Source organism: Coloeus monedula (assembly GCF_965178545.1).
Source record: "Coloeus monedula genome assembly, chromosome: 3".
In the NCBI taxonomy this organism is placed as follows: domain Eukaryota; kingdom Metazoa; phylum Chordata; class Aves; order Passeriformes; family Corvidae; genus Coloeus; species Coloeus monedula.
Window position 1 is genome coordinate 30,521,883 of NC_138783.1, and position 23,090 is coordinate 30,544,972.

The 23,090-nt window shown below is 49.0% G+C and overlaps 2 protein-coding genes across 2 annotated transcripts in view; one reads left to right on the forward strand and one right to left on the reverse strand.

Moving 5' to 3' along the window:
* Window positions 1-23,090, forward strand: part of LOC309571170 (alpha-2-macroglobulin-like protein 1) — a gene marked incomplete at its 5' end in the record, with an annotated part of 25,909 nt that continues 2,819 nt past the window's right edge. The window contains 35 exons of the mRNA XM_082278444.1: window positions 1-59; window positions 680-863; window positions 1,784-1,946; window positions 2,502-2,554; window positions 4,551-4,571; window positions 5,054-5,225; window positions 5,594-5,678; window positions 6,973-7,084; window positions 7,369-7,483; window positions 7,880-7,989; window positions 8,485-8,652; window positions 8,886-9,116; window positions 9,767-9,830; window positions 10,215-10,360; window positions 10,646-10,795; window positions 11,037-11,189; window positions 11,788-11,872; window positions 12,690-12,804; window positions 13,458-13,683; window positions 13,798-13,924; window positions 14,512-14,633; window positions 15,105-15,159; window positions 15,789-15,872; window positions 16,900-17,076; window positions 17,216-17,297; window positions 18,054-18,210; window positions 18,435-18,509; window positions 18,870-19,032; window positions 19,417-19,631; window positions 19,753-19,968; window positions 20,073-20,197; window positions 20,496-20,586; window positions 21,334-21,402; window positions 21,716-21,818; window positions 21,945-21,986. Coding sequence (XP_082134570.1) covers window positions 1-59; window positions 680-863; window positions 1,784-1,946; window positions 2,502-2,554; window positions 4,551-4,571; window positions 5,054-5,225; window positions 5,594-5,678; window positions 6,973-7,084; window positions 7,369-7,483; window positions 7,880-7,989; window positions 8,485-8,652; window positions 8,886-9,116; window positions 9,767-9,830; window positions 10,215-10,360; window positions 10,646-10,795; window positions 11,037-11,189; window positions 11,788-11,872; window positions 12,690-12,804; window positions 13,458-13,683; window positions 13,798-13,924; window positions 14,512-14,633; window positions 15,105-15,159; window positions 15,789-15,872; window positions 16,900-17,076; window positions 17,216-17,297; window positions 18,054-18,210; window positions 18,435-18,509; window positions 18,870-19,032; window positions 19,417-19,631; window positions 19,753-19,968; window positions 20,073-20,197; window positions 20,496-20,586; window positions 21,334-21,402; window positions 21,716-21,818; window positions 21,945-21,985 — 4,314 coding nt within the window. The 3' untranslated portion in view covers window position 21,986. The remainder of the gene's footprint in view (window positions 60-679; window positions 864-1,783; window positions 1,947-2,501; window positions 2,555-4,550; window positions 4,572-5,053; window positions 5,226-5,593; window positions 5,679-6,972; window positions 7,085-7,368; window positions 7,484-7,879; window positions 7,990-8,484; window positions 8,653-8,885; window positions 9,117-9,766; window positions 9,831-10,214; window positions 10,361-10,645; window positions 10,796-11,036; window positions 11,190-11,787; window positions 11,873-12,689; window positions 12,805-13,457; window positions 13,684-13,797; window positions 13,925-14,511; window positions 14,634-15,104; window positions 15,160-15,788; window positions 15,873-16,899; window positions 17,077-17,215; window positions 17,298-18,053; window positions 18,211-18,434; window positions 18,510-18,869; window positions 19,033-19,416; window positions 19,632-19,752; window positions 19,969-20,072; window positions 20,198-20,495; window positions 20,587-21,333; window positions 21,403-21,715; window positions 21,819-21,944; window positions 21,987-23,090) is intronic.
* The window catches only part of LOC309571169 (alpha-2-macroglobulin-like protein 1), a 24,845-nt gene continuing 24,184 nt past the window's right edge, over window positions 22,430-23,090 (reverse strand). Inside the window, exon 36 of the mRNA XM_082278443.1 lies at window positions 22,430-22,498. The gene's annotated coding sequence lies outside the window, so the exon portion shown is untranslated. The remainder of the gene's footprint in view (window positions 22,499-23,090) is intronic.

The following is a 23,090-nucleotide window of genomic DNA, read 5'->3' on the forward strand; positions in this document are numbered from 1 at the left end:
ATGTGGACTCCCTTCCTCCTGAGCTGCCTGCTCTACACCCTGGCAATAGTGGCACAACCGTAAGTGCCATTTAAAAATCTAGTGATTGATAGTTGTGAATACTGAGGGAGGGGCCAAGATAGCAGGGAGAGAGTGTGGGACCCTGTGAGTCACATCCCGGAAGGGCTGGACATGGGGTGGTGTGCAAAGCCTTGTTGTGAGTGCAGGGCCCTCCTGAAGATGGGAACCTCTCTCATGGATCTCACTGCAGTACAAGAATTAGGTGAGCACTGGTAGTGGGAACAAGAAGAGTGAGGGACTGCAGTATGAGGCAGGATGAAGGGAAAGGTGTAGGATAAAGTGAAGGGCAAATGAAAAGGGCTGCAGGGCTAGGGGTGGTTGAGCAGGAACCAGTCTGCTGTCAAGGCAGTTGAGGAGCCATGTCAAAGCAAGAAGGGCAAATCCTGTTCTGTCACCTGAAAGTATTCCTTTTGTATTTATCTGAAATGAACTCTACGCCTTCCATCGCCCCTGTGCAAGGTTCTCACTCTGGTAATCTGTCCCTGTCACTCAAGCAGAGCAGCACCTCCTAGCCCCAGAGAGATGGCAAACTCTCCTGTTTTCTCAGGCCAGCCTTTTAGTGCCCAGAGTGGGTGAGGTGGCTCCCAGGATGTGATGATATCTTTTTTCCCCACTGCAGGAGGTACTTGATCATCATTCCAGCTGCCCTGCCCTACCCCTCATCCCAGAGGGTGTGCTTGGACCTCCGTGGGGTTGAAAAGCCAATTCGTGTGGGCTTAACTCTTGTGCACCCATCTGGCAACCTCAGCCTCTACCGCAAGGTCGTCCGGAACAACTGGATCTTCGAGTGCACCAGATTTCAGGTCAGAGTCATTCTTGGCAGGGACCCCTAGCTGGCAGCTCCCAGAGTGCTCATTTGCCTCTCACCAAAGAAATAGAGAATGAGGAAGACAGAAGATAAGAGGGCATGGGAAGGAGTGAATGCAAAATCAGGGCAGTGTTTAGTGGCAGCCCGGTGTCTTTGCTCCTTGTCTTTGTCTGTCCGCATGGTGCTCTTCCTGTGGGATATCCTGGTGGCACACTGAGGGAAGGCTGCCTGGCCAGGCACCAAAGATCTGAGGAGGATGGATAGCTTGGAAGCACCCAAATGGCAGCTGTGCAGCTCATTCTCTCCCCTGGGGAGGATGCACTTTCACAGCGTGTTGTTTGTGGATCTCTGATGCAGAAAGAGTCAGACCTCCCATCTCAGACAGCTTCCCTCATGTCTGCTTCCTTCCAAGCTTTTCTTTAAGGGCTTGAAAATGTGCTGGAGGACTAAGAAAGACATGGGAGGGTGTGCACAGAAGCTCAGCATAAATCCTTCTGATTAGCCAAACTCATGATCCTTATTTTCTTAGTTTGCATTGATGAATAAGAGGGGATTTCAGTCTCTGTGACCCACACACTCTAGGAAACAGATTTCTCATCGCCATGGACCTTTTCTTCCATTGAGTTAAGTCTTCTCCATCTTGCTCCATGCAGATTCTGACAGTGGCCCCATGAAGGAGTAAGCACAATTTCAGTGTCAGAACAGACTTCTTTTTTCTCTTGTCCAAGATCTATCTCAATTGCTAAGCATTGTTCCCTGCACTTCCACAGACATAGCCTCCAGCCACTGAGGGGACACCCTGTGCTGGCCTCCAGAGTAAGATGGCAAAGAGCCTGGCCTTGCAGGGCAGTCAAAGCAAGGACAGCACTGCTCTGATGCCTGCTAACCTAGTGGCTCTCCTCTTTTGTGTCCTAGGTGCCCCGACCTGCAGGCAGCCAGGAGGTGGCCACTGTGCACCTGCACATCTCCAATGGCCACTACTTCAGTGCAAGTGAAGAGAAGAAAGTCCTTATCCGCAGGGCTGGAACTGGCACCTTCATTCAGGTGGATAAACCCATCTATAATCCAGGACAGACAGGTGAGCAAAGCATGGAGCACCCTGACAGTGGCCCTGCCTTGACCCTCCCAGACGTTGTTCTCACTTTCCTGTGCTGTGCTGGGTGCTTTGTGCTATGTGGCCTCCTTGGGGACAGCGGGGGAGTTCTGCCTTCTGCAGTGAGGTATCCATGACCCATGGTTTAGCAGCAGGAGGGGACTGGGAGGGGAGCTCTCACATGCTTTAGGAGCAGAGCTGGCTTGGAAGAGAGAGCAGACCTGAACATGGCCTTCCAGGCCGGGGCCAGGTAGGACTGGTCTGCCTACACTGCAGACAAGGAAATGTAAGGGTAACCCTGGGTGTAGCCCATGGGAAAACCCCTAAATTGTGAAGCAGCTGTGCTGCTGTCACATGTTTGGGGCAAGCAGAGGTGAGCAGGGCTGAGCAAAGGGTAAGAGGGGCTGCAGAGCAGGCATGGGGCTGCTGCCACTAGGGCTGGGTGTGGAGCTATGATTCTGGGGTGAGACAAGGGCGGAGCAAGTCCGTTCCCAAATGCGCTCTGTCTGTAATGTGCTTTACTCCATTTTCTCCCTCCAGTGAAATTCAGGATTGTGACATTGACTGAAGATTTTGTTCCTGTTAACAGCAAGGTAAAGCCTGTCTAAGTGGAGGCAAGGAAATCTCCAGGCTTCAGATGGTTCTGCTTCCTCTACCAGCCCCATGCCAGGGAGGCTGGGACAGTCTCCCAGCACCCAGGGTGGCCAGTGCCAACCCTCGAGTACACCAAATTTGAACAACAATTCCTGTTAGCTGATGGCTCTGCTGTTGATCTCATAGGATGGCTTCTGGCTGATGGGAGGGTTGGACACTATTTGGGGAGTGTGCCAGCATTCCCAGCTAGCTGAGTTAGCTGAGTGCTCCTGCCCTTGCCAAAAAAGCAGGCAGGGCTTCTGGGGAGCAGTCTGTGGGTTGCTGGCCATGGGCATAATTATCAGACAAAGTTGTGTACAGACCTCGCCAGACTCAAAGATCTCCTCCCGCAGCCCTGGAAAGCTCAGCGACTTGTGCAATGTGTGGCACCTGAGGGTGGCAGGAGAGCCTGAAGCGAGCTGCAAAATTTTGAGAAAAATTAATTAGTGTGGGGAAAGATACACAGGAAGTGATCATACAAAAAAGAGAGAAAACAGTATGACCAAATTATACTGACTTGCTGCTGGCAGCAGCTCGTTGTCCCCGTGTCAAGGGAGGGAGAAGTTGCCAGAGACTTGCATATGTGGTGGCCAGGAAACTGCAAGGCTAGTGCCATTCTCCAGTAAGCAATTATATCTGCAGCCAGCAGCTATAGCTATTTCACTCCTCAGTCCTCAAGCAATTTAAGGAGAGCCAACAGGAACTCATGCCATGACAATTAAATACTGAGGGGCATGCATGAGGGGAGTTGGATCAAATCCTTCTAGACTAAAATAAAGGGAGAGATCCTTCCAGCTTCTTTATTGCTGACTTAATTTCCTCTTTTTTGGGCTATTGGTGAGGTCCTAGGATCAAACACTCCCTTCTTCTCTCCCGAGGGAAGAATATGTATATTAATATACAAATATATTAATTAGATAATAGAGTATAAACCATACATTTACTTTCTTGCCACACAATTGGTTCATGTACATATTTGACCATAAATACTTGATGTCTGTGTGTAAGTATAAGCAAATCAACATTGTAACTGTTAATTATGCTGTCATGAAAATTCAAAGAGGTCATGTTTAGCCAAAGCTATTATAAAGGCTTGAGTGCACTGCAGCATTAAAGCTATAATATCTAGTTTGTAAATTAGATGAGTTGAATTTAATATTGATGCTGTTCACCAGCAGGTTAAGCTGCACTCTTTTTTTTTTTTTTTTTATTTCAATGAAAACAGTTGCTTCTGATAACTTGTATGAAAGCTTAGAATGATGAATAATGTAAATTACATGTCAATTGCATGTTTACAGTCTGGTTACTCTCCCAAGCCTTGCTCCTGTCTCCTTATGCTTTGTGCTCCCAAATTAGGGGTTCTTCACCAGTACTGCCTCCTAGATGGTATGTGCAGTGATATAAGAGCAAACAGAGAACTAATGGGCCTAGAAGGGCTGAAGTGTGTCCTCCTTGTCCCTCCCTGTCACTGTCAGCTGCAGTCAGCATTAATTCATAACTCCCAGCCTTACCTCCTACGCCAGGGATTTTAAAAGAATGTGTGGGGAGTATTCTTCCTACAGGTGATGCAGTTTTGCTAATTATTGGGATATATGTTACAAAACTGAGGTCATTTAATGTTTGTGAACTTGGGATGGTGGTATTTGAGAGTCCTCCTACTCTTGCCCATTTTGTTATAGCAAATTCTAGCTTTCATGGTTGTAGAATACCTATCAAAGGATACCTATCAAAGCGCGTCTTAAAAATTCAGGGATCAAAAAGCAAATCAAAACAACATAGATTTCTGTGCTACTCATTTCCCTTACTATCTCAAAGCAATTGTCCTCCTTTCAGTAGGATCAAGCCTCTTGTACCATAATGTTTGTCACAGTAGAGGGGCTGGGTGGGTAGGAGAAGTTTACCTGCAGGTTGCTACGTCATGCCAGTTTTTGACAGTGCCGTCTGTTTGCTTTGCAGTACTCCATGGTGGAAATCCAGGTGGGTGTTCCAGACTCCTCAGATGTTATGAGGAAAGGTATTTCAGTATGGATAGTATCTAGGATGCTGCCTTACTGGTTCAAGTTACTTTTCTTAGGCTCTATGCATGCACATTCTCTGTCCAAATGCTTCTTGTTAACAAGTCTTGGCGATACAAATGGTTCAACTTCATCCATTTCTACATTCAGGAATGCCAGCCAGGCTATAGCTAATTCTTACAGTTCATCTTTACTGGAGACTGGAGAGTCTAAATGTCAGGACTTTCCATACCTTCTTTTTCCATGGCTGTACAGAGTGGAGTAAACCTGGGTGGGTTGGGTTCACCTCTGTTGGTGCTCCAGCATCACCATCTGGGTTAAAACCAGCAGGAGCCTGTGAAAGCCTCTGAAATCTCTGAAATGCCTTTGAATCCAGTGGGCTCTGGGTAGACAATAGCAGGCATTGCTGATGACTGCCTCTTCTTTCCTTCCCTTGCACTGCAGGACCCAAACCAAAACCGCATTGGCCAGTGGCTGGATGTGAGACCAAAACAGGGCATTGCAGATCTCTCATTCCAGTTGGCTGATGAGCTCTCCTTGGGGACTTACACCATCAGTGCCCAGTCCTCTAAGTCCGGTTCAGTCCAGTCCAGTACCTTTAAGGTGGAGGAACGTGGTAAGGAGAATGAAGAAAGGGATGGAAGAAGTTGCTTGTTTGTTGCTTGCCTGTCTGTATAACAATGTACAGTCAAATACTGTAAAATAGGATTTACTGCCTGAGAGCTACGACTGAATACAAATCTATGGGCAATATCAGAAATGAGCACAAGGGAGGTTATGCTAGAGATTCCTGGAGAGGGTGTCTTCTGGCACAGAGTTAGAATATACTAAAGACCTCTGCAAGACTATTGAGGGGAAAAAAAAAGGGGAATTCTTTCTTTGGTTTCGTGTGTTTCTTCATGGGAACACACTCTTCCCTTTTGTGTTTCTGTGTCCAGGTGGCCTTTTGCCCTTGATGGAATAACTCTGAGGTTTTTGTTGCAGTGTTGCAAAAGTTTGATGTTTTCTTCGAGGGACCGACTCAGATTTATGCTTCAGACAAAACCTTCCCCCTGCGAGTGTGTGGCAGGTAAGGAGAATGTCCAGGGGAAAGGAAGGATCTCATCAAAACTGTGTCTCTCCTTCCATATGTCTCCTATGTTTTCATTCTATCAAAGAGAGATGGCTCAAGAAGGGTCAAACAGGGGGATTCTTCCTTTAGAAGAATCCCAAATAGTTCAAGAGTCAAACTGATTAGTTCCTCCTTGGGGAAAAGGTACATGAGCCACACATGAGAGAGAACATCCAGCTATAGAGAGACTTGTCCTACGCAAGAGATACCCTCCTTTGGAAGCTGTGTCTATCCAGCATTGAAAGATCTTATGTGGGGAAAAACACCAGATATGGGACAGATCTGCTGAGGTAAAGGAGCAGGAGCTGGCATTTCTTTAGGAGTTTATGCCTTTCCTTCTCGCTTACATGCTACTGAACTTACTGCCTTCTAAGAAGCAGTAGATAGATTTCTCTACTTCTGTGGTTATCAGCAAAAAAATGGGCAGATAAGGGTGGGAAGGAGGGCAGGACCTCTGAGAGTGTAAACATAACGAAGGGAGGACAATGAGCTCAAAAGCACTCAAAAGCATGTGAGCTCATTTGTATTTGGGGCTGAATTCTGTGGAGACTTTTGGTGTCTCTTTTGCCACCGATTGGTCTGACATAATTTCTCATTAATTGGGGCAGTTACAATTACATCATATGAGGTTGTAGTAGCAAATAGTACACCACTCTGAATCACCAGGATGGGTCATAGATGTCATCTTTTTACTGATATCATCAAGAGCATTGCTTCAAAGGGCAAGTCAGAGAGGAGTCAAAGCAAGGAAAGGCAGCAAAGCAGGCAGAGGAAATACCTAAAAATCAGCAGATCAGGTCTGATGATGGAAACAAGAGCCCTGATCATGAGATAAGCCCATAGCGAGGCAGGTCTGAGGTCACTCTGTGGCTCTATTACTGCAATTTGCTGTTGCTGTCTGCAGGGACACACATTTCTGCTGCTTTCCCCCTGAACTAATATCTTCACTGAGTGGATAAATCATGTCCACTCTCTGAGTCTGCTCACAGTTCCAGGACAGCAAGTGCCCAGAAGTGGGAGAGGTCCAGAGGGTGTGGGTCTGTTCCTGTCTGTGCTTTGTTTCTGCATCTGTTCGATGTCAGACCACGCTATTGCACTCCCCAAGCACTCAAAGTGCTGTATTTTAATTTGTGCCTGCCTGCTTGCCAGCTGCATTAAGACCTTCATCATGAAAGGCACCTGTGTGGAGCAATGTGCTGGACAAAGCACACAGTGCTTCTGCCCAGGGGCTCCCCCGCTGTTCTCCCTGCAGATACAGCTATGGGAAAGCCGTGCGAGGAAGCGTGCGTGTCACTGTGTGCCAGAAAGCAAGGAGGTGGCCCCAGAATGCCAGCAAGGACATCTGTAGGGAATACAGCGGTCCTGTGAGTAAAATCCTGGAAGGTATATGGGCAGTAAAGAAGCACTACACAGGGTGGAGTGTCGGGCTGAGTGAACAGAATGTACTGCTCAGAGCCCTGTCTGGTCTGACCTTGAATGTTTCTGGGGATGAAGCATCCGCCACCTCCCTGGGGAACATGTTCCAGTGTTTTATGAGTTCTGCATTATTATTTGTAGCTGATAGTTATGAGAGAATGACTAATTCCTTATGCTTCTGGCCCTTCCCTTCTCCTGAGCCCCAAATAATACCTATCACTCCCTACTGCAGACGGCGAGCAACGGATGTTTCACCCCTTCTGTCAGCACATCAGTCTTCAATCTGACTCCCAGCGAGGAAGACAACAAGCTTCAGGCAGAAGCCTCTCTCCTGGAGATGGGCACAGGTACTCAGGGGCTCAGCAGGGAAGGTACAAGGGCAAGAGGAACTGTTCTAGGGGTTTGAGGATCAGAGAGGGCACACCACCCCCTCTCCTCCTTCCTGCTGCTGGGATCATCACAGGGCATGGAGAGCTACTCTGCCAGCAGCAGGAGGATGAGGAGTGGCTGGGAGCTGGATGAGTGGTGTTGGGTCCGTGAGGCTACAAAGAGGCTGGCAGACAGCTTAACTAAGGAAGGAGCTGCCACAGGAGCAGCCTCCAAACCTTGAAGAATGCTGGTGTTAGGAAGGAAGTTTCAGACACTGCTAAAAGGGGTTGGGAATAACAAAGTGAGATTAAACTAGAGTGCAGTATTCACCTCTGGTACTGATCCTGCTTCCCTTGCACTCTGCATTCCAACAGGGGTGCAGATCAACACCTCCAGCCAAATCCTCATCTCCAGGACAGCTGCAAGGGCAGTATTTGAGACACCCAATGAATATTACATCCCTGGAGTACCATACAGGGGGAAGGTGATTTTCTTCCCTTGCTTTTTTGCTCCCCATCATTTGCCAAGGAATATAGCATCTGGTAAATCTAGTTGACCCAAAGCATTTCCTGCTCCTCAGAGTACTTTTCCTTGCACTGTGTCACATCGCTTGACAGTGTGGCTACAGTGGCTACATTTCAGATTCCCTGTTGTGTTTACAGCTCCAGCATCTGCTGAGAGCAATGAGTGGTGTCTCAGCAGGGATGCTGGGATGCAAGGATGCCTCAGCTGTTGGCTAGGAGAGAAGCTCCTCGTGTTCTAGTCACACACACCTTTTGGAGCAGACAGATTTTAACCATGCTCAGCTTCACTTCAGAGATGGGGGAGTTGTACAGTTCTCCTGTCTTCTTGGGGCCAGACGGAAGTCTGTAGGTGACCTACACAGGAAGGTCTATGTTGGTCAGAAAGGAAGGTTTTGGGTATGACATTGGAAGAAATATCTGATTTTGGCTTTCCTGCCTCACCCTGTTGTCACCAGATTAAGGTTCAGGATCACTATGGAACTGGTATGAAAAACAGGAAGATTTTTCTTGTGATAAGGGTCATGAGGCGTCGGTTTATCAAAACGTACATCACAGATGACAGTGGAATAGCATCATTCAACCTTGACACAACTGCCTGGAACAGCTCATCAGTCTCTTTGGAGGTAAACACCACCTCTGCATATGGGAAAGTGTGAGTCCTTGAGCTCTACCTCTGCTCCCTGGTCCTGCCCTGCAGCGCCCTGCCAGCACAGGCCTAGGCTCACCTCACAGCTCTGCGCAGAGCCAGCTGGAAGGCACCAAGCCAACAGCCTTTTCCAAACCAAGCTGATGACAGCCTAACAAAGCACTGAAGCATGAAACTCTTCATTTCTGTGTGTCTCTGGTGCCCTTTCAGGGGAGGTTCACACTGGAGGAGATCATGCGCACTGCTCGGAGGACTGACTTCAGTTACTCACCTGCTTACCATCACCTGCAGCCCTTCCATGTCACAACCAAGAGCTTCCTGGACATACACCCACCCACGGAAACACTGCCTTGTGGGCTCAAGCAGAATGTCCAGGTCACCTTCACACTCAGCAGGGATGACCTGGGAGAAGACACCAGCCGTATAAGTTTTGCATATTATGTGAGTGAGGGTAGTAGATAACCTGCGGGGAAGGGCTGTACTGACAGGACCAGACCCCAATGAAAATTTGAGGATATAATTTAGGTCATCCCTGGAGGGCTGACAGCTAAACCTTGTTCTCAGGGAACTGGGTGGATGCTACACCCACTAAGGCTCAGCCTAGCCACACCATGATGCTGGTGCTGGGGGTCCAGTCACCTCCAAGGATGGGAGGAGGTTTCTGTCTTCGTAGCCCATCACCCCCTTAGCCTCTGCCAAGGCTGCAGCTGGAAATGTCTTCTCCCTTTACAACTGGGTGGGGTATCCCTTTTTCACTCTGGTTATCAAAGAGCTGCTCAGTGGAAATGGATTTTGGTCTGGTCTGGAGGCCAGCCTACTAGATGAGAAACATTTTAGCTGTCACTTACAAATCTGTAGTGAACCCACTACCGATCCATTGCCCTCATGAACAGACTAGACCAGAATCTCCTGTGTTAAAGCTTCTCCTCCCAGCTGTGGTGTCTGCAAATCTCCTGAAGTCTGGAGTTGGATTGAGCCCACAGTTAATTTCAGGGGTTTTATTTTGTTTTTGAGAGCAAGATGCACATTGGTAAGTGTGGATGCACTCTGGTGGCAAACAGCAGTCTGCTCATCCCATGTCCCTCCTGCAGGTCACTGGCAAGTCTGGAATTGTTGTCAGGGGCCAGAGGAATATCCAGATCGGGAAACTGAACAGTAAGTCATAGCAGAGAAGGGGAAACCTAGCAGAGAAGTTGCACCCAGTTGGGTTCTAGGTTGAATATGAGAGTTGCTGGAGTTTCTCCGAAGTTTCCTCAATCTATAGGTCCAGACCAGTCAGCAAACAGGACGGAGGGAGGCTGAGGAAGCAATTGTGTCAGCTGGAAGAGGGCAAAAGGACAGAATGAAACAATGATGGAAAGAGAGATGGGGAGGATGTAGGGGAAGATGGAGTACATAGGATCAGAGAATGGAGAGAGAGGGCAGACAGTGCAGCAGCAGCAGTTGGTTTGACATTGTGTGATTATACAGCACAAAAAGAAGAAGGGCAGGAGGTCTCGGTGGGCCTATGGTGAGAACACTTTGCCTTTGCTTCCCCAGTGCTGAAGGGCTCGTTCTCCATCCCTTTGACCTTCACTGCTGACTTGTCTCCATCGCCTTCCTTAGTGGTGTATGCCATCTTCCCCAACGGAGGGGTCACAGCTGACAGCATCCGTTTTGATGTTGCCTTGTGCTTCCAAAACCAGGTGAGACACCTCTGTGGCTGGGGGAGAGCTGATGAGCAGGAGTCAGGAGGCCTGGGGGAAGGAGACCCTCAGATCCTTCCAAGAGAGAACTGGGCAGAAGAGATGAAAGAGACATCTGCGGCACAGTGCCCAGGGACCAGGAAAGCTTCAGCAGGGACTTCTGTTCATAGTAGTGGCTGAGCAGGGGAGACCCCAGCTGGCCTCCCTCTTTCTGTCTGTTACCTGTCTGTCAGCCTCCTCACACCTCTTTCTTTTTCATATTCCTTTCCTGGTGTATTGCTGAAGGTCAAGGTAGGATTCCCAGATAAAGAAGCCCACGCAGGGTCAGCAGTGCAGCTCCAGCTGCAGGCAGTGCCGGGATCCCTGTGTGCAGTCCTGGCAGTGGATGAAAACATATTCTTCACCAGACCAGACAGTGAGCTGACCAGCCAAATGGTGAGTGTCTGTGCAACCAGGCAAAGCCTCAGGAGTGATGGGTGAGCTGGGCGAGGTAGGCAGGGGCTGTGGCAAGGGGAGCTGGAGGCCAATGAATGAGGAGGTCTGTGTGTGAAGGAGAAAGCAGGGCCTGCCTAGGGAGAAGGACAGGAACTGATGTGTGTGCTAGGAGAGGATGGAGTGAAGCATCTGGAGGTATCTGCTCCTTGCCCAATCCCTCCCTGCCTGTGAGTTTCCCTAGGTCTATGGTTTGTTCCCTGCTGCCTACCAACGTGGATACCCTGCCCAAGTAGAAGAGCATTCAGATCGCTGCGTGCAGCCCCAGTCCTCATCATCTCTGCTACGAGGGAGGCCACAGAATTCCTTCCAGCCTGACATCTTTAACCTCTTCCGGGTAATCACTTAATGAAGTTTCCCAGAGCTGTTGCAATTATGAGCATCTGAGATATTTTCTCTCCAGACAGTCTGAGAAGGCCTTGCCGCCTCCTGACAGACCCTGCTGTCTGCCCTGAACTGAGCTGTGTTGTTTCAAGAGATGTACAATCCCATTATGAGTAGGAATATGTGTATTTCCCTCCACATATGCACAAAGCAAGGTGATGAAATCCTGGACCATCAAGCTCCATTCTTTCAGACTTGAATGGGGACAAGGAATGAGGTCCTGGGCTGTGTACTGTCTACAGTATTAGAGAAAAGATGTGGGAATGATCCCAAACATTAGACCATAGATCTTTGACATGGCTTAGTTGTTAGCCTGCTCTTTGCCTCTGTTTTGGGCAGTTCCCAGGCAGACCGCTTGGTGTCTTTAGGGCAGATCTCCTCCATGCTTCCCTCAGCACCGTGTCTTCATGGGCCAGTGCTGCTCTGGGCTGCCTGGGCACTGGGTTGTCCTGAACCCAATGGTTTTCAGAGTAATTTTGAAGAGCAGTTGTCAATCTTCCCCACTCACAGACACTCTTGTGCCTTCCCTGCTCTCCCTCTTTTCCTAACAGAACATGGGACTGAAAGTCTTCTCAAACCTTGTAATCAAGAAGCCCTCTCAGTGCTCTCGTCGGGCGGATAGGAAACCAATCATGGGTGAGCTGCACTTTGAGCCTACCTGGGACATGAGATCACAACAGGTGGCAGAGCCCTCTGATCTTTGGGGTTTGCTGGTGGTGGATATTGTCTCTCTTAGGAGTTTCAGAGGCTGCTGTCACAGTCTATCTGCCCAGTCCACCAGACTCAGTAGGGGTGACCCAGTCCCTGTAAAAAAGCACTATGAAGAATGTTACTACCTGGATGTTCCCTGACATTAAAGGATGGCCCTCCCTTTTCTCATGGACAAATCCAAGTGTGGGCCAGGATCTGTTTCCTGGTGTCTATTCCCATTCCCCAGGCTGTGCTGAGACCCAGCTTCTATCCCCACTTGTGGCCACAGAGACAGTCATGTTCTTCCTCTATGTCTCAGTTTGCACTCGATAACCAATACTAAGCTGGCTCACATGCCAGCCTGTATTGAAACCATTGCTTGCAGTGGAATGGGAGTTTTGTGCAGCAAGCAAACAGTATGATTACTCACAGAATTATAGAAGTGTTGGTTGAAACAGCTCTCTGAAGGTCCTTAGTCTCTTAAGCAACAACTCTGGGTCAGGTCAGGAAGGGGCTTTGTCTAACCAAATCTTGGAAACCTTGCAATTGGCTCGCTGCAAGCTGCTTCTCCTGCTGCAACTCTCTTTTCCCTTCATTTTTAATCTCTCCCGTGGAATCAGTCCACTCCTTTGTGCTTTCCTCTGCCAGAATCTTCTCATGTCTCCCTCACTGCTTGCTTTTCCTCCAGTCCCAGTGCTAGGCTGTCTGTGGTTGGAAGGTTCACCTCTCCCACTCTGGTGAGACTCCTTATTCTTTCTTTCAGGGGTGCCTTCTATAGAAGACCAAAGAATCACTGAGGAACAACCCCAATTCACAACTCACAGAAGATTTCACCACTATTTCCCTGAAACTTGGATCTGGAATGTGTACTCTGTTGGGTAAGTGATTCCTGACTTTACAAATGGTCAGAAGGCTGACCCTTTGTTATACAGTCTTGGCTGACTTGAGTTTGTGTAAAATAGGTGTAAAGAGACCTCTGCATGGGAATTCTGTGGCTCTTCCCTGCATCTGTAGTATGTCACACTGAAGGTCTTTGAGGTGCAGAACTGAAGTGTACACAGATTCAGAGAACAGCTGTACACTTCCAGACCAAACCACCACACATTGGAGTATACCCTACCAACTTCTCATTTTGGTGGGTGCACCAGCTAAACCTGTAGCCCTTGTTGCCACAGTGCTTGGGTTAAGACTGATGAATCAGCATGCAGGGGGATATGGTGCTGCTGCTTTTCCAGAGCAGTGAGTGAATTTACAGAGCTGGAATGCTTGGCTAGTGTCTTGCTCAGGAGAAGGACATAAAGCCATTACTGATGGCATTTAAAGAGGGTTTATGGCTCTAGGGAAGAAATTGCTGAGAGCTGCCTTGCTGTGAGCCACTGGAGCAAAAGTCTTTGGTAGTACAGCAGAGGTTGATCCAAGCATGAGGACCTGTGTCACCTCCCTTAGCAGGGCCATGAGCACTCCTCATTGCATCTCCTTCCCTCTCCACTAGCAGATGAATCTCTTCATGCAAGTTCTTTCTTCCTCTCAGCTCCAATGGCAGCAGGAATGTCTCAGTCACAGCGCCTGCTGCTGCTGCAGAGTGGAAAGTCAAGATGTTCTGCTTGGCTGGGAGGGGCTTTGGCCTTGCCCCGACCACGAGCCTCAGAACAGTTCAGCCCTTCTTTGTGGACGTGATGCTGCCGTATTCCGTCATCCCTGGAGAGACCTTCCTGATGAAGGCCACTGTCTTCAGCTACCTGCAGCAGTGCATACAGGTGTGTGCCTCTGTGTGTGGGACAGGCCTGCCGTGCCCTCCAATTTTAGAGCTTGTTGTGCCAAGCCATCTCACCTGAGTTGCCCAGTCTATCCTGCATCTATCATTCCCTCAGATCCATGTGGCCCTGGCTAAATCCTCAGACTTCCAGGTGGAGCCATGTCAGACTTGCAGGGACAAGGAGTGTCTGTGTGCAGAGGAGTCCAAGACCTTCATGTGGAATGTGACAGCAGTCCAGCTGGGTATGGCAGCAAAAAGGGACTGGTGATGGGGAACCCTAAAACTGAGGTGAAGGAGAGTGGGAGGTCCAGAGAAGCTGGCAGAGCTGTGTCTCCTCTGAATCCTGAAGTTTGACCTTAATGGTTCAAACATGCAATCCATCATGTTTGCTTTGTTTCTCTCTTCTTAGACAGACTCATCAGAGGGGGCAGGAACTGAAAGGGTGGCATGGGGGACTCCTGGGCTGTGGGACCAGCTGGGGAGGAAGAGGCTGCATGGATGTGGGTGGGGGAACTTTCTATTTCTGGTCCTGTGCTTCATATGCAATGGGAAGGGTATGCTGGGTCCGAGGGCTGCTGGACCCTCTGTTGTTCCAGTCATGTTGCAGTGCAGTGAAGTCACTGCAGGTGAGGCAGTACCAAGTTCCTTCATGCTCAGGGTGCCTGAACAAGCAGTCAGCACTGGCTGGCTCACCTTTACTGGCCAAACCACCGAGGCCATGAAGACCAACAACCCAAAGCATCTCAGACCACCGTTGGTTAAAGCAGTTACTCCGTTTGGCCACAGGTATCAGAAAAGGACTCTATTCTAAAAGGAATTTATTTGCTAGGGACTCTGAATATCACAGTGAGGACAGAGGTACTGGACAGCACATCACGGTGTGGGGGCAGGAAGCCCTTGCCAGCTGCTGTGAGGGGGAGGCACACACTGACCAAACGCTTGCTGGTCCAGGTCAGTATGAGAACAGGCTCACCTCTGTCTATGATATCCCTGCCCCAGGGGGAAGGCAGACTGAGGTGGGCTAAATGGTTTTATCACTTCAGATTTTGGCCAGAAATAGCATACCAAAGCTGTGGCTCAGTTTACTTTGTTTCTCCCAGGAGCTAGCCAAGCCTGTTCCTTTCTTGCAGTACTCTTTTTTTAGAGCTGCATTCCCACGTCTGTGTTTCTCCCTGTACCTTTCCCTGCTTTTCATGCTGTACCTGAGCTTTTGTATGTGCTCACTGGCCAGAGAGCCCTGTCCCTCGGGCTTACTCTTGATCCTTTGCGCAGTGAAGCAGGCAGATCTGCCAAAAATGAGGAGGGTGGAGTCCCTGACCTCTGAATTCACACTTGAACTTGCTCTGAAACGTTGCTGTTATTTGGGAATTTTATGTGTATTCTTGTTTCTCCTGTCCCACGTTCATGTTTCTGCCCTGGCAGCCAGAGGGTGTGCTAGTGGAGAAGTCTCACAGCTCCCGTCTGTGCCCAAGAGGAGGTATGTGCCCAAGACGAGGTATGTGCACAGCCTGAATGGGTTCTGCAGCCTGAAATAACTACACCTGAGAGTAGAACTGAACTGTGGGAAGTCTGATGGAAGAATGTTTTGAAATTATTTTTCACATAGGAAATTTCACTTCCTATTAGACAGGAAAGAATAAGAAATATTACTCCCACATGTGCTGTCCTACTGAATTTGCCACTGAGTATTGGTGGCAAAATCCTGCTCTGTAGCCTCCTTCCCACACTGCAGTCCCTGGATGTTCCTGGGGCTTGGTAGGCACCAGTGAGAGCTGCTCCAGCCCTCCCATCCTGTCCCTGCAGCATTGCAAGTGTCTCCAGGATGTTCCCCTGTTGAGTGACGTCCAGCTGTGATTCTTGTGAGCCTTGTGAAGGGTAGTGAATTGAGCTGACGTGAAGCTTGGTGAGCCCTCGGCCCCACCAGCAGCTCTCATGTATGTCCTAATCAGAAAAGTTTCCAGGCAATGCAGCTTGGTGCAATGACCAGGACAGTGGGTGTGAGCAGGATGTAGGCAGTGTCCCCTGTACCTGGGCCAGTTTTGTCCCTCCAGTTAGAAGCTTTTGGCTTGGTTTTTCATGCTACGCCTTTTATCCTACTGTTACCAGGAAACATGGCTGAAGAACCCCTGTCCCTTCGCCTCCCTGACAATGTAGTAAAGGGATCTGCCAGGGCTTCCATTTCCATCACAGGTAAGTGACTTCTACTCTGGGCTCACAGACTGCTGTTACCAAAGAGCAAGGCTTAACCTGGTGTCAGAGGATCCACTTGACATGGAACTGCCTAAAAGAGAGGATGCTGTGTTTCTGTTCTCTGCAAACACCAAGCTTTCAGAACTTTGGATTAGCACTTAGGCTTTCATGGTAAAAGTAATCTGCTGAGGAGATAATCCTTCTTTTTCTAGACTGGACTTTGGAGCCAAGACTCTAGGCCTTTACTTTTACTGGGACTTTAGGACCTTGGCTATTTCTGTGTAGATACCAACAGTAAAGCTCAAAACCATCTTGCCTCCCTGTTAAGTTTCACTGCTACAGCAGAAGCTCCTGGAGAGAAGAAATCTTTCCCAGCATTATAAAGTTGCAAAAGAACACTTTGGAGAGGGGACTGGGACTGGCCATACCTACCATTAAATAAACCTATTGGCATTGCAGGCCAGTGCTGGTATGAAGCCAGGCCTGGCACAAGTAGCCATGAATATTGTGCAACAGAACCCCAGCAGAGGAAACGATACAAGGCTTTTCTGACTGGCTGGAGGACATATGGACACCTTCACACTGTCTGACTAGCACCTCTGCTGGCTTCCTCACATTTTGATGCTTGACATATGGCCAGGTAGAACAGGCCTGGCTAAAGACCAGAAGCATTTCAACCTTTCCCTGAGTGCTGTTATATTTTCTTGTCTATATCACACAGACTGAGCTGGTGCAGTTCTGCTCATAGTCTTTTACAAACAGTATTTGCTATAGTTAGAGCTCTTTAGAATGCAAAAGCTGATAAGGGGAAGTTCTGCAGAGACTCCATAGCGAAGTCATGATGCCAAGCTGGGAAGAGGCAAAACAGTCACCACTCTCCATCTTGCACTCTGTTGTTTAGTCCTCTTTCCTCCTTTCTCCAGTGCCTTCCTCCTGTGCTGAGGTGAAGCACTATTATCCCCTGCCTGGCTGAAAAGGCACCTCAAATCATACTCAGACTTTCTTTGTTTCTTACACCTTTGCACAGGGGACCTCATGGGGACGGCACTGCAGAACCTGGGCCACCTGGTGCAGATGCCCCACGGCTGTGGGGAGCAGAACATGGTGCTGTTTGCCCCTGTTGTCTATGTGCTGCAGTACCTGGAGAAGACGAGGCAGCTGAGCCCTGAGATCAAGGACAGGGCTACAGGATTCCTGCGCAGTGGTGAGTACCACAGACCCACCTTGCCCCTCTGCCCTCCTCTGTGTCCAACACACCAGTAACTCTTGCCCTTGCACTCACTTCGTCAGCACTGTCCCCTCTGTGTTCCTGTGCCATATTAATCACTGTTCCCGTCTCCCAGGGTATCAGACACAGCTTCTTTATAGGCACAGAGATGGCTCCTATAGTTTCTTTGGGCAGAAGGATGGAGAAGGAAACACTTGGTAAGCACTGAAAACATTCCTCATTTCTGATTTTTCCTGTCTGGGTCAGAGCACCTAAACTGCCTGAGAAAGCTGACAGGATGTTTGTTCCCTCTTTTGGATTGAGACAGCAGGAACTCTCTAACAGGGAGAGTCTCAGGTACTTGAGCCACTTGAAAAAGCAGTCAGGCAGGGCAGCAGAGTTTCTGGGAAAGTGGAACTGCAAAGATGTGGTCCCAGGGGATGAAAAGTCTTTTGTTTGTCTCTATGCCCTTGCTGTTGGCCCACAGACAACACCAGGTTGCACTGCTGGTAACCTGGCAGCCAAGAGGGGTACACATGGCTGGAAAAAAATCAGGTGAGAGCAATAAAAAATCCTCTCCTCAGTGAGTGGAGAGGAGCTGCCTTGGCACAGCTTGTACCTGTGGTGCCTGGCTGAGATGAATGGAGAAAGGAAGGGAGGAAGAAATGGGGAATTCCAGATTACTTCTAGTTATTTGGGGGAGATGGAGTGGAACAGGTAAAAGTAGAAGGAGTAGGAGGTTTTTCACCTGTGAGATGATGGGGTAAGGTACATAAGTTGTATATAAGTAGTATATCTGTGGAGACAGGGGTAGGGAGAGGAGCCATTTCCACTTTTAGATTGACTTTCTTTATGAAAATTACTCTTTTTTGCACCCCCACTATGTCACTACTTCAGGGACAAGTACCAGGAGACTTCTGACTTTCTCTTTTTTTTTGTTTGCCTCTTTTTCTCACAACTCATTTTATTCCTAGGTTGACAGCTTTTGTACTCAAGAATTTTGGCCAAGCCAGAAAATACATCTATGTAGATCACAAGAACATCCGGGATGCCCTACGCTGGCTAGAGCAAAACCAGCTCCCCAGTGGCTGCTTTGCCACCAAAGGGAACTTTTTTCACTCCTCCCTAAAGGTAAAGGTGGGCCAGGGCAGGTGGCGCTGCTGGGAAATGACTGGACAGATTTGTGACAGCAAAAGATTGTGGGATCCCAAAGGATCCTAGAAAGTCATTCTGCAACCTGTGCAACTGCATTCTGCAGCCCTGAAGAGAGGGAAAACATGAGAGGAATGCTTCTCCTTCTGAGGAGTATGCCCTCCTAGCACCCCTTAAAAGTGAAAGATGCGTTCCCTTCACAGGGCAGCACGGATGATGAAATCTCTCTGGGGGCCTACGTCGCTGCAGCACTGCTCGAGATGGGTCTGCCACTGCAGGTGAGCATGCTCATCTCCCTCCTGCTCTCCTGGGCACCACCATGGGGACACACCAGCTTGTGTTTCTGGTGTTCTCCAGGCCACAAACAGGGAGGGAACTTCTGGGAATGAGCCAATGTTTGGCCAAATGATGAAGTAATTCCTCGCGAGTGCTGTGAAAGTGGCCTGGTGCAGTAGTGCTTGGTGGCAATGGCTCCCTGTGCACACCGGGGCTGCACTGCCTGTTTTCTGAAGACAGTCTGTAATTTAAGGGGTTCCTCTGGAGCTACACCAGGAAGACATAGTGTGGCTCCCTGGAATGAGTTCCCCAGCCCCCTATTTCACCCATCAGAGTTTGGCACGTGTCTCCTCCCAACACAGAGCAAGCTGATGCAGACTACTCTCCGCTGCCTGCAGAAGGTGGTTCACAACATCACCAACATCTACACAGAAGCTTTGCTGGCCTATGCCTTTGCCCTGGCTGGGGACTATGAGACAACCCAGGAGCTGCTGTACAAACTGGAGGAACAGGCCATCAAATCAGGTGCTGCCTGCTGGGATTCTGGACTAATGTATGCCCAGCCACAGCAGTCAAAAATGATATATGTATTCATACATAGTCCTTGTATTTGTGCAGTAACTGCATTATGTGACTGAAAATACAATAAGTTATTTCACAAGATGTGAGGATGGCTTATCAGAAATAGTTTCCTCAGACTGGAGGATTTCAAGATCCCTTTGAGGGAGTAGGTAGGAATCTGTGAGCTAAAACAAGTTGAAGCCCTGGAGAATAAGTTCAAGAAAGCAATCCTGGCCTGAGCACAGGGAATGAACTGAAAGAGCCCTGAAAGCACTGTGGGGTTTGTTTCCTCTGAAACCCAAATGACATCCTCCCTAAATAGCCTTCATGCTCCTTTTCCTTTTGCAGGAGGACAAATCCACTGGAGTCCCAAGCCAAGCTCTCCAGCTTCAACAGAATTCTGGCCTGGTACTCAGTCAGTGGACATAGAACTGACAGCCTACGTGCTCCTGGCATACCTCTCCAAGCCACGGGTGCACGCAGGTGACATGACAACTTCAGCTGCCATTGTGGCATGGCTGATACGGCAGCAAAATGCCTACGGGGGTTTTGCCTCCACCCAGGTAAGCAGTGGATCCTTTTGTACCCTAGGTTGGCAGCACAAGTCCTCTTGAGGTCTTCCTGTTCCAAGCCAGTTCATTACAGCTGATGCTTTCAGAGGAGTGACTGTCTCTCCCTCTCTAGGACACAGTTGTTGCCTTGCAAGCCTTAGCGAAATACGCAGCAAGGACGTTCAGCACATCAGGCCAGGCAGTCGTGAGGGTGAGGTCCCAGAGGGCCTTTGGGAAGGCTTTCCAGGTGAGCCGCCAGAAGCGGCTGCTGGTGCAGCAGGCAGCACTGGTGGAGATCCCGGGACAGTTCCTGGTGCAGGCCCACGGCAGCAGCTGTGTCTTGGCTCAGGTGAGCAGGGGGGATGAGTGCAGAGAGAGAAGGACTCTGCCTCTTTTCTCCTGCATGAGATCATGCCTGGCCTGTCTGTTCTGCTCCTGGCCCTTATCCTGCAGGCGGTGCTGAGGTACCACGAGCCTTCCCCACGGACTGCTCTGATCTTCACGCTGCGTGTCAGCACAGAGCTGACCAATTGTAGCCGGGCGAATCCGCGCGTCCTCACCATCCGCATCCTCGCCAGGTGACCCCGAGGGCTGTTTCCTCCTCCAGCAAGATGGAGTGAGCTTGGGGACAGCAGCCAGAAGAGTGTCAGGGCTCTGATGGAGGGACCTGACCCTTGGGGTGAACAGGACAGAGGGTGAATCGGACAGGTGGAAGGCTTGGAGGGGGAAGGTGCTGGCTAACTCCTGTGAGAGGGAGCAGTGGCTGCTGTGTCCTCAGTCCCAGATGGGTACCTGGCTCAGGGTGTGGTGGGGGAGGGAAGGGGTGCTCAGAGGGCATTGTCCTCAGCGAGTCTCTGTCTGTTTTTTCTTCTCCAGCTACATCGGGAGCAGAGTCACATCCAACATGGTGATCATAGAGGTCTCCCTGCTGTCTGGATTCATCATGACTTCCAGATCCAGAATACTGGTAAGGACTTTGGAATTAAAAAACCCAGCACTACCCAGGTAAATGGATCCTGCCTGCTTACTCCTGTTGGGAATTGTTCATTTCAGGCTGGGAGGAGCTAAATTTGCAGGGGACCTTTGTTGCTGCAATTGCACCAAAACTTGTTGTTTTCCTACAGCCACCACAAAGGAGATCAGAGGTGGTTCAGCTTCTCCCGCTGACAGTATTTGGACTTGAGCTAGAAACAAAGTGTACTGCTGGGTGTGCTAACACCAGGATTTCTTTGTCAGAAATTCTACGACAGGATTTCTCAGAGATACTCTAGCTCTAGCTAAAAAGATTCATTTCGTTTTTCAATTAAACCATAAACCAGAAAGATTAATTATTTGCACAGCCCCCATGCAGGTGTTTAAAAGCAGTCGAACAGTCAGTGAGATGAAATAACAAGAATCTCTACTGGTGCCTGCACCCATTTGCTGACCAACATATCAGTCATATGTACTACCCACACAGCCTCTGGTCCCCAGAGGGGGAGAGTCCTCTGCCCTGGGCAGAGTCAGTGTGGTTCACACCTGAGATGCTCACAAGGCATGTCCAAGAGGGGCTAGCAAAGACATAACCACTCAAGCCCTTAGGCATGAGAAAGGCACAGTTCCACATGGAGTCCAGCTCTACACCTTCCCTTCACTAAAACAGTGGGTCCCTCAGGTCAGGAAACCTTACAGAAAATCCTCACAAATTTCCTTCTATCATTCTTTCCTATCCTAGATGGAGAACAGAACCATTGTTAAGAAAATAGAAGTGAAAGCTAATGTGGTCTACATTTATCTGGAGAAGGTAAGTGAGAACAAAAGCATTTGGTGTGGCACAGTGAGAGCAAGAGATCAGAGGACAAGGAGCTGTGTGAGAAGCCTGAGGCTGGTCTAGGTAAGAAAAGAGCACTGGTAGAATTGGGGGCAGAGGAAGCTTGCCCAGTCTCATTGTTATTGGATTAGAGTAGTGCTATTCCTCACACAATACTCCACTTTAAAGTCCAGAATCTCTAATGGATTAGAGAAATGTAGTTCAGGAAAACATTCAAATCTGGGAAGATGAAGATGCTATGACTTCCTTCTCCCCTTCCTTGCTAATTTCCTTCCATCTCCACTAGCTCAACGATGAATCTCAGACTTTCATTCTGCAACTGGAACAAGTAATTCAGGTGAAGAACCTGAAACCAGCCAGCATCAAAATCTATGATTACTACCAGCCAGGTGGGTTGCAGATTTCCTGCTACTCTGGTGTTGGGAGCCGAGTTCCTGGTTCTCTGGCTGGGAAAAGACATGCGGTCTTCTCTGTGAGCATCCATGTGCAATCACCTTCCTCATTTCCTTTTGCAGAGGAGCGAGCCTTGGCTGAATACAGAGCTGTCTGTAATTGAGGTAGGCAGCAAGTTCCTGTGTGATACCAGCAATGGCATCAGGAAATGGTGGGTCTTGGGTGGGAAATACAGAATATAAGCAAAGACAGGAAGGGGAATGGTAAGCAGTGGGGAGCATGTGCCCAGCTAGAAACAGGAAGTATCTGTGTCTAGGTCTATGGAGCAGTTCTCTTTTGAAGCAGTGGTGGATGCTCTACCTCCTCCTGTGCACGTCTGCAACTGGAGGGGCAGAGATTTGCACATGAGCAGAGGTAGAGAACTTATTTTTCCCAGCTGCTCTTAAAAGCAATTTTCCTGGTTTAGGAAAAAACCAGTAAACCTGAATAGTCATTCAGTCAGACAGTTCTAGTCTCCTACTTTTAATAAGATGCCACGCACAGTCTGAGCCTTCCAGAAACTAACAGGAAATTCCAAGCATTTTCTCTTGTCTTCATATCTCCATGTGGTGACAGTTGGCAGGGGTAACAAAGGACTGATGGACAGAGACTGCAGAGGAGGGATCTATCCCTGTTCCTGTGAAGACAATAAAGGATAAAAAAAAAAAAAAAAAAAAAATCTTTGTTCTTAAGTATTAAAAGTAACCACTGGGAACTCAGGGGCGTTTTGTGCACCTTGTGACCAAATGGTACTGTCAGGCCTCTTATCACCCAGAGGGTTGCTGGGCACTGGAACAGGTTTCCCCAGGAAGTGGTCACAGCACCAAGCCTGATGGAGTTCAAGAAGCATTTGGACAATGCTCTCAGGCACATGGTGTGACTCTGAGGTGTCCTGTGCAGGCACAGGAGCTGGACTCCATGATCCTTGTAGGTCCCTTCCAACTCAGAATATTTTATGATTCTAAGGTTCTCTCTCACTTTATCTATACAAAGCCCATGTCAGAACCTCCACTAAGGTGGGGTCTTGTGGCAGGCATCTGAAGACAGGGCTGTGTGCCTCCCTACAGGTGATTAATGGAGCAGTTGCTTTCCTCAGTCTTGTGGGCTGTGGGCAGGAAAGCACACAGGTGCAAGGAAAGTTTAGAGCAGGGGCAGGCACTGGCCAAGCTTAAGCTTTGCCTTTGCTCAGCCTGAAAAGAGGATGGGCAGGTGTCCATTCCGTAGTGCGG